Genomic DNA, 10,802 nt, shown 5'->3' with positions numbered 1-10,802 from the left:
TCAAATCCCAGCAACCACATGGTGGCTCACAACCATCCATAATGAGATCCGATGCCCTCTTCTGGTGTGTCTGAAGATAACTACAGTGTACTTACATATAACAATAAATAAATCTTTAAAAAAACCAAACTACCTAGTACTCTAATACTGAGAGTTTAGTGGAACAGAATGTCCTGTTGGCTTGCCTTTATAGAGAAGGAATTATTATAATAATGAACAATGTCTGCAAGCAATGGCTGTAGTCACAGATGATTCTTTTATTATAATAATGATGTGTCCCTTGATATACGCTAAAGGTTATTACTAAAGTGGAATTTTTATAAAATTCAGTTTGAATGTGAAGGATCACATACAGAATAATCTAAAACAATTCTTTTTTGTACCTAGAATGCATTCACAGATGATTCATGCCAGCCTAAATTGTAGCTCCCAAACATAGATTCATATAGAGCCATGTACTTAAGCTTTGTGCCTTGTCTTCCACCTCTCTCTTAATTAAAGTGACTATTAATAAATACGAAAGACGGTATGGCTGTTAGAAGAAAAGGAGAGGATTTGGAATGGACAACGTATGGAAAATAGACAGTGTACTTAGAAATTGTGTGGATAAAATGAGAGTGGCTGAAGCAGCTGGTCTGGTAGAAACCCCTACTCCAAGTTGGTAGTAAAGAAGGGTGGGGAAGCCTAATGCTTAAGACACAAAGTTATATAAAGCCTCTGTGAGGTTATAAAGACTGCTCCTCAGCCAAGTGCTGGCGACAGCTGACGGTTCCCCTGTAAATCTAAGCAAACTGCCTGGCAACAAATAGAACTGCTGGTATGATTTTGGAACCTCTGAATAAAGCTCTCATAATAACAGGAGGGGGTCCTTGATCTCAAGGCAAGGTGCTGGTGAGCAGCTTCCACATATCCAGAACTCACGACCTAGCCTTTGCATTTTCAAGATGTTTTTACCTGGATACAGACCAGCTACTAATTGCTGAACTTGGGGATAGTGACCACTTGACACACAGAAAATCAGAATGTGAATGACAGACAAACAGCATATGAATTTCAAGGAAGCATGGACTTGAGGGAAAAGAAGACTTAACATTTCTACTATGTGTCTTGGAAAGGAGAGGAGGGTTTGTATCCCTAAAACTAAGACATAAAGTCGTGAAGGGCAGAAAAAGGAATAATCAAGAACAAGGCAGGAGTTTTTAGAAATTTACATGTGATTGCTGGGGAGAAAAGGCTATAAGCAAAGGGAAAGAAATATTCTGCCAGTTGTGGTGCACTCCTTTAATCCCACCTGTTCTTCAAAGTGAGTTCCAGGACAGCCAGGGCTACTCAGAGAAACCGTCTCTAAAAACCAACCAACCAACCAAAGTCACAGAGGAAGAACTATTCCAAAATACAAAAGAAAACTGTGTGGCGCACGCCTTTAATCCCAGCCCTTGGGAGGCAGAGGCAGGTGGATTTCTGAGTTTGAGGCCAGCCTGGTCTACAGAGTGAGTTCCAGGACAGCCAGGGCTATACAGAGAAACCCTGTCTCGAAAAACAAAAAAACAAAAACAAACAAACAAACAACAAAAAAGTAGATATATTAGTGAGCAGCTAATTTTTGTTGGGCTCTACTAAAAATGCTTTATGTTTTAACTTGTGTTCATTCTCACTGCAACATTACAAATAGATACTGTTATTTTTATCTCTGGAAAGTCATACCATAATAATATGCTTAAAACCACATACCAAATAAATAATAGCACTGGTTCAAACCCACACAATTTCTTTATCTTTTTCTCTCACATGTATTGATAGACATTTGGTTGAGTCCACTGATATGGAACCTGTGGATACAGATCAACTGGATTATTAAATTATTTTACCTCTAAAGCACACTAATCCGTGGTCATTGTGCTAATTTTGGAATGGCTATGAAAGGTTTTAAACAAGATTCTGATACCAAGAAATTAATGAGTCTTTTGACATTTGGAGATGTGACCTTATTAGCTAACTGTAGGTTTACTCAAATGAACGTCCTTTGATGAGGGAGACATTAGTGATCCACTGTAAGCAGCTGTGGAGTGCTACAAGGAGCCGAGGTTTGACTTAGGGACATGTGTTTGTATACCTGTCTCCTGAGCACTGCTACCCTACTGGAAATGGAAATACTTTGTACCTCTGAGGAATCAGAATCAGGTGTCGGTGCAGGTGCTTCTTACCCTGATGCAAAGTTCAGGGTTTTGTTTTTCTTTTTCTTTTGTTTGCTCATTAAAGTTTAATTCTGATGGGTTGCTTGTCTAAAACAATGCCGATTGTCTATTTAAATTTTCCAATTGCTTTTCAGATTTTTGTATTCAGATGAAGTTCAAATTGGTCCAGAAACCGTTATGACCACTCTTTATACAGCTAAAAAATATGCAGTCCCTGCCTTGGAAGCACATTGCGTAGAGTTTCTCACCAAACATCTTAGGGCAGACAATGCCTTTATGTTGCTTACTCAGGTAAGTAAATGTAGGTGAAATAGTAGCTTACAAATCGAACCTAAGCTGGGCAGGGGTGGCACACACTTTTAGACCCAGCACTTGGAAGGCAGAGGCAGGCAGATTTCTATGAGATTGAGGCTAGCCATGTCTACATAATGAGTTCCAGGACAGCTGGAACTACACAGAGAAACCCTGTCTTAAAAAACAAAACAAAACAAAAATCTGTTTGATAGATTTTCACTTTATAAAAATGCACTAAGTTGCTGGGCAGTGGTGGCACACGCCTTTAATTCCAGCACTTTGGAAGCAGAGGCAGGTGGATCTCCGATTTAGAGGCCAGCCTGGTTTACAGAGTGAGTTCCAGGACAGCCAGGGCTACACAGAGAAACCCTATCTCAAAAAACCAACCAACCAAATAAATAAATAAATAATGCACTAAATTTCTTTAAGGATGAATAAATTCTAGTTATAGACTGGAACCCCATACTAGAAGTAAAAATGTTACAAAAATAGGACCAAGTCAAAGTTACAAAACTGAAATCAGCCAGCAAACTAATAAATATTGTATTCATTTTTTTTTTTTTAAAGATTTATTTTATTTATATGAGCACACTGTAGATGACTTCAGACACACCAGAAGAGGGCGTCAAATTTCATTACGGGTGGTTGTGAGTCACCATGTGGTTGCTGGGATTTGAACTCAGGACCTTGGGTAGAGCAGTCGGTGCTCTTACCTGCTGAGCCATCTCACCAGCCCCCTTGTATTCATTTTATATTTACCAAATTATTATTATTATTGGTTTTTTGTTGTTTTGTTTTGTTTTGTTTTGTTTTGTTTTTTGGTTTTTCGAGACAGGGTTTCTCTGTATAGCCCTGGCTGTCCTGGAACTCACTCTGTAGACCAGGCTGGCCTCGAACTCAGAAATCCACCTGCCTCTGCTTCCCGAGTGCTGGGATTAAAGGCATGCGCCACCACGCCCAGCCTACCAAATTATTAAAGTTATGTGAGACTGTCCTCATTTGTAGGAAATGTAAAAGTCCATAATATATGCAGCTTACTTTCCTGGCTCACCCCACCCCCACAAATATATCTGCTCTCCCTACAAAAGAGAGGTTTGTATGGAGGGAAAGAATGAACAGATACAATAGGTAATTTTCAGATATGTAATCTAGAGATGTGTATAATGTCTGTGTGTATTCAAATTACATAAAATAATAATAGTTTTTTATTATTTAAAGCTAAAATTAGATTGGCAAAGCAAATTAATATAAACAAGTCTAATGTGTAATCCAAGGAGAACATTTGTTCGGTTACATGTGAATTGCTGAATCTGGGTTGGAGAAATGACTCAGTGGAATACTGGTAATAAAATCAAGAGGATATGTATTCAAATCTCTTAAAATTCACATGAAAGTGTCACATCAGCATTGATGGACAGAGACAGGTCAGCCAGTCAGCCTCACTCAACTGTTGAGCTTCAGGTCTCTGAAGACCCTGTTTCAAAAAAGTATGGCGAGAGCTGGGCGTGGTGTGGCACACGCCTTTAATCCCAGCACTTGGGAAGCAGAGGCAGGTGGATTTCTGAGTTCGAGGTCAGACTGGTCTACAAAGAGAGTTCCAGGACAGCCAGGACTATACAGAGAAACCCTATCCTTTAAAATTAATTTTACTGTGGCTAAAGAGATGGCTTAGCAGTTAAAGAGCATTTACTGTTCTCATAGAGGAACAGCGTAGTCAGTTTCTAGCACCTAAATGGTGTCTTCAATCTTCTGAACTCCAGTTCAAGGGATCCAATGCTCTCTTTGTTTTTTACAGGTACCAAGCACACACACACACACACACACACACACACACACACAGTACACACACACACACACACACACACACACACAGTACACATATATATATATAGTACACATACATAATGCATGTAAAACACTCATAAAAATAAATCATTTTTTAAAAAGATTGATTGATTGATTGATTATATTTAAGTACACTGTAGCTGTCTTCAGACATTCCAGAAGAGGGTGTCAGATCTCATTATGGATGGTTGGAAGCCACCATGGTGGTGGTTGCTGGGATTTGAACTCAGGACCTTCAGAAGAGTAGTCAGTGCTCATAACCGCTGAGCCATCTCTCCAGCCCTAAATAAATCTTTAAGAAGAGAATTTTACTCAAAATTAAGTGAAGACCCATCAGTCATGTCAGGTTATGGGTGTCATTTCTGATGTAGTTAATTAGTTGGGTGTCTGGACCTATAAAATTCTTACACCGCTCCCATCACTACAGGAAATGTTTTTTTTAAAAAACTTAACCTTTTTTTATTCTTGACAGTTGGTGTACTAGTTAGAAGTGATGGTAAGACTGAAGTTTTAAGTACTAGACTGCAGCATATAACTAGATCTTAGACAAGTAAGTGTACACCACCGAACTGTTTGATGTCCTTTACCTAATCTGAGAATTTGTTAAGGATCAGACTAAGTAATACATAAAAAATAGGCTGTAATGTATACACATATGAAAGTAAAAATAACAAGACTGTTGATATTGTGAAACATTAGTATTCTTTAGCCTTCCATTTCTCATTCTCAGTATTTTGCATAAATAGCCATTATAACTGTATACAGTATCAACTTTGAATGTGCACAGTCTGAGGTAAAGTAAGGGAAAGTAAGATGACTATTTGTCTGTTTGTTTGTATGTTTGTACAGGCACGGCTGTTTGACGAGCCCCAGCTGGCTAGTCTCTGTCTGGACACCATAGACAAAAGCACGGTGGATGCAATAAGTGCGGAAGGGTTTACTGATATTGACATAGGTGAGTTCCTTCTGATCAGAACGATTACATTTGGAGACAGCACTATCTTGTTGGAAAACTATGTGTAAATTGGTGTTTCCTCACGACATTTGAAGGTCTACCTCCTTAAGGAGATGTACTTTCTTTCATCTTAGTGACAGCACGCTTGAGAATCCTCACTGCCTGGATATGTCCCAAAAAGTACCAAATAACTAAGATTGTTCACCATCTTCATGGGATTGTCCTAGAGCAAATAAAAAGAAGAATAAAATGTGATTGTCTTGTTAAATAACTTCTAGTTAGAGATGACAAGGAACTAAATACATTAGGATTTAGCATGTTAGTAGATAAGCTAGCATATAGCGGTAACTTTAGCCATTCTAAGTATGTATCAGATCTGTGGAAAATAATTATTTGATAACTACAAAAAATTAGAGACATTACCTTAAATTGGTGTTGTGTTAGAAAAATTATGACAAAAGAGGTTCTGATAAGAGCCTTTAGGAATGGCTAGCACCTAGACTGGGGATATGGCTTAGTCATAGATTGCTTGCCTGACATGCATGAGGCCCTGTTTCCAATCCCAGCACCACAAGAAGCAAGATCCCTAAGTAGTTAAAACGACAGCATTAGGCATTAGAGACAGCAGAATCACATAACGTATGTGGCAGAGAAGAGCCGACTGATGGCTCCAGATGGTAGAGGACCAGGAAGTTGACAGGCTTAGGATTTGTTTTGTAGGAGGAGAGCGAGTTTCCATAGCTTTATCTTTTTATGGTGAATTGGAGTTAGGTGTCATCAGTCCCTCTCTTTTGGGATTGATCATCAGTCCTCTTTTGGGATTGAAACTCTTATACCAGTTGCCTGCTTCATTTTTTTAAAAAGGCATTCCATACAAAACAGTCAAAAGAGAAATGTTAATTTCCTTCCCTGTATTAGAATTCCTCAGTTCCTTTCTGGCTGCTTTTAGTCTTCACCAAGAAGTCTGATGCTCTGAATTCTTTGCATTCCTCTCATTTACAACAGGAAATGTTTTTAAATTTATTTTTAGACCTGATTGCTCAAGCTTAAACCCCAGAACTTAGTCTTTGATTATTCTTTTTCATTACCCAGTAGGTACCCATTACTTCACTTGTAAACAAATCCTACAAATGACCATTTCTTATCTGCTGCTACTGTATAAGCCAGCATTCTTTCTCAGTGGGATGCCTTAGAATGATGTTCGTAACTGAAAAAAACAGATTGTATTACTTGTGTTTCCACTGCAGGAATAATTTAATTCAAACTTTTCATAAATCCTAGAAGATGGCCCTGTGTAAGGCAGAGACTAGGCTTGGCTATAGTAACAAACCCTAAAGTGCTGTCTGGCTCAAACACAAAACAAGGTCATTTTGTGTTCGTGTAATGGTCCCCAGAGAGTGCCCCCTCAGCAGGTAGCCTGATGACTGCCTGTGTCTTGCTAGCAGATGGGAGGGAAAATATCCATGTTACAAAACACTTGGGTCTAAAGGAAATAACACCCTTATTTCATCGTCCAGAACTCAGTCACATGATCCAACTGACTTGACGGCAAGGTGGGATGGATGTACAGACTAGTTCCTTCCTAAGAAGAGAGAGAATATAATTGTAATTAACAGCTCAAACCCAGCACAACTGGCTGGTCTCTTGCCTCTCAACCATTCCTGTTCGTTTACACCCAACAGGAGTCACTATCTTTCAAGCCTTTATATTTGTTGCTCATTCTGACTGGACTCCTTTTCCCTTTTCCCTTGGATCTTTGTATGGCTACCTGTGTTTAATTACTCAGCTCACAGGTTAACTGAGACTTGGGATAGACTGTCTCAGACCTACTTAATTAAATAGCTAAATAAAATCCCTGTTCCTTTACTCTGGTCTGTTTTTCTCATATTTTTGCTCTTTGCGAGTCTTAACTAAGTGTTTATCTTTTCTTAAGTGTTGGTTGTCTGCTGTCCTCTCCTAGACTATATGCTCCATGAAGGCAGGGCCTTTGTCTTGGTTACCACTGTATTTGTAGCACAGAAGACAGTAGAACATAGTACACGTTGAGTTAATACCCCGACCAGCTGTGATAAAATGCTGTTTCTCTGCATGTGTTTAGTTTTCAGTCAGGAAGCCAGGATGGTCCTTTTAAAATACAGCTTAGCTCAGCTTCTATCACTGCAGTGAATTGTGTAAAAACTGACACCTTACCCTTTTCCAGACATGGAGTGTACTTCTTTTATAGCTAATATAACAGTTCATTGTCAGTTTACCTATTCATTGCTCAGTGCCTTGGGAAGAATTTATACATTGTGTTTTACTGAAGGGCAAGGGCTAGTACAGTTTGAGCTGTTAATGAAGCATTGTTTAATCTTAATTGTTTCTTGTTAAGCTGTCAAATGCTCCATTGTTTTTTCATCTAATCGTGAGATCACACTACCTGCTTCTGAGTGCTTTACATGTGCCAACTGTTTTATAAATAGCTTTTATATTTTTTATCCCTGGGGTGAAATCTCAGAGCCTGGGAATCTTAAAGTGTGGGTGCTTAGCTGAGTAAATTTGCTGATTTGTTTAAAACCCGGTGTTGTATTATGTTATGACTCATAATCTGTTGTGTTTTTATCATCTTAGGCTCAGCTATAATTTTTTTTAACACACATCTACCAATAGAATCCTGTCAGAAGAACCTATATGTTCCTCCACCTATTTCCACGCTATAGGCCAATTTGCCTGACATGTACTTACTGAACCTGGGAATTCTAGAGAAAGTATAGTAACTAAGAGGGTAGGGATTTTTTTTTTTTCCTTCTCTAGGGTGTGAGCATGTGTTCTAGAGGAAAAGAGATGTTTTAACTTTTTTGCTTTAGGAGAAAGAAACATTTTAATACAGATATAACAAAATGAATTTGGGCCAGCAAACTAGCTCAGCAGGTAAAGGTGCTTGCTGTTAAGCCTGACACCTGGAGTTAGAGCCCCAGAATCCACATAGTAGAAGCAAAGACCCAACTGAAACCAAGCAGAAGTTTCCCTCTGGCTCCCACCTGTGCACTATGATGTGTGCATACATGCAAAATTAAAAAAAAAAAATTCACACTGTGTCAAGAACAGAATGATGTGGTATGTATCATACTCCAGGATTTAAGTTTATTTTAAACTCAAAGTTATTACTGAATTAGATAAGAGTTCTGTTTTCCGTTGAAGAGATTAAATATTGTTTGCTCATTTTTTGAGACAGGATCTCACTCTGTAGTCCAGGCTGGCCTTGAACTTGTGGTGATTCTCCTGCTTCAGCCTTTGGAGGCTAGGTTTATAGGAGTTAGCCACTATGCTATGCTCACTGTGTATTTTTAAAATTTATTTAATTTTATTTTATATGCATTGGTGTTTTGCTTGCATATATGTCTGCATGAGGGTGTCAGATCCTCTGGAACTAGAGTTACAGACAGTTGTTAGTTACCATGTGGTTGCTGGAAATTGAACCCAGATCCTCCGGAAACCTCTGAGCCTTCTCTCCAGCCCCTTGTTGTATATATTTAATCCAAATAAATAATAAAGTATGTTAATCTTAACTTAATTGAATTGTGAAAAGCTACATAGAACCTTAGTTCGAACTAATTTGCTCAACGAAAATGAAAATGTAAAAAGTTTGATGTTAAAAAACAAATGCTGGGGATGCTGGGATAAGGAAAGGTGGGCTGTTGGCCAGTGCTGGCCCAGGACTCAGGTGCCCCCGTTTGTCCTGTGGTCCCATGCTACCACTTGCACAGGTAGTAATAGCACGCACACAAGAAAAGAGAACTAGGTGTAACTTTTTAAAGAAAGCTTTACTTAACCAATTTTTAACGTATTATTGAACCCCTACTTTGTTGTAAGGGCTAACAGCAATGTTACACTCCATTGATAAGCAAATATTTGACTTATAGTGTGGGTGTATAGACTGCAGAATATTTTTTAATCATTTTTATATTTATTTCTGAATAATTACTCATGTGTAATGCTTTAGTTGATTTCTGCTATGTATAAATTAGAGTGCTTTTAATTAAATTTAAAATGTAGGGCAGCAAGCCTTGGAAACTAAGACTTCTGCAGACCCTCCAATCTAAATCAAAACTTCTGACTCCTCCCTTGCTATTTTACAACACTCATCCCACACTGGTTAATTAAGCCAGAATGTAAATTCTGTGATGGCAAGGACTTCACTTTAGTTCAGTGATGTATCTCTGCACAGAGTACCTAGCAACAGTACATGCTTCAGAATAAATATTTGCTGGATGAATTGTATCTGTAATCATCATTAGTTTTTGTGAGTAACTTTGATGCCTATATGTTGCTTTTTAAAAAAAATTATGTATGTATGTATGTATGTATTTATTTATTTATTATGTTAGTGCACTGTAGCTGCCTTCAGACACTCCATAAGAGGGTGTCAGATCTCATTACAGATGGTTGTGAGCCACCATATGGTTGCTGGGATTTGAACTTGGGACCTTCAGAAGAGCAATCAGTGCTCTTAACCTCTGAGCCATCTCTCTAGCCCCTATATGTTGCTTAATATTACTTTTCTGGCTATTTAAACATGCTTAATAAATGACATGACTATAACAGGAGTTCTAAGTGATAAGTTATGTTTACCATATATAGTTTTTTTTAGAATACCTTTTATTTTTGACAGTGTCATATATATGTGTGTATATATATACTTAATTCCTTTAGTGTCTTTAGTATTTTAAAGATAAAGCCAATAATTTTCATGAGTTGGCTAATACAGAGTACTGGATGTTATTATAGTAGCCCCTCCTTATTCCCAGCCCACTAAAACCCATCCTTTCCTCCTCTTGCTGCTCTCTGTTCTTCCCCCCAACAAGCCCTCTTCTGCTCCCATGGCACATACACTCCATTACCTTCTCTTTTCTCCTTCCTGCTAAGGTCTGTTGGTACCATTTCATGGTCCCATTTCTAGTTATACACATGCATGCCCAGAAAATTGAGGCTCACATAAGAGAGTATGCTGTATTGGGCATTCTGAGTCCAGTTTGTTTCATTTAAGGTGATTTCCAGTCCCATCCATTTTCCTGCAAATACGACTTTTCTACGGGTAACTAGAATTGTAATGTGTGAATATATCACATTTTCTTTATTCTGTTCAGTTGGTCTGCGTGTCTGGTCTGTGCCATGCTGGCTCTGATGTGGTCCTCCAGCATGACTCTTTCTACTCAGCATCACTTTGGCTAATATGAGGACTTTTGTGCTTCCATCAGCGATTTAGAGTTGTTGTGCGAGTTCTATGAAGAATGCCATTGTAGTTTTGATGGAGATTGTACTGCATATGTAGATTATTTCCAGTCATGTTTTTATACTATCAATTCTGCCTATCTTCGATCATAGAAATACCATTTTCTTGTCTTTTTTTTTCTTTAGTTTTTTTTTTTTTTTTTTTTTTTTTTATTTTTTTTTTTTTTAAATTTCTTTTATTCACTTTGTAACGATTTTGGGAATGAGATATCTTTTCTCATTTCAATCTTGACATGTTCATT

General features: G+C 38.1%; 1 protein-coding gene across 1 annotated transcript in view; it reads left to right on the top strand.

Annotated features, from left to right (window-relative positions):
* The window catches only part of Btbd1 (BTB domain containing 1), a 34,056-nt gene that overhangs the window by 7,201 nt on the left and 16,053 nt on the right, over positions 1 to 10,802 (top strand). The window contains exons 2-3 of the mRNA XM_021194219.2: positions 2,330 to 2,486; positions 5,184 to 5,289. Coding sequence (XP_021049878.1) covers positions 2,330 to 2,486; positions 5,184 to 5,289 — 263 coding nt within the window. The remainder of the gene's footprint in view (positions 1 to 2,329; positions 2,487 to 5,183; positions 5,290 to 10,802) is intronic.

Source organism: Mus pahari, chromosome 1, assembly GCF_900095145.1.
Source record: "Mus pahari chromosome 1, PAHARI_EIJ_v1.1, whole genome shotgun sequence".
NCBI lineage: Eukaryota > Metazoa > Chordata > Mammalia > Rodentia > Muridae > Mus > Mus pahari.
The sequence above is the reverse complement of the archived record's forward strand: the minus strand, read 5'-3'. Positions and strand labels throughout refer to the sequence as shown.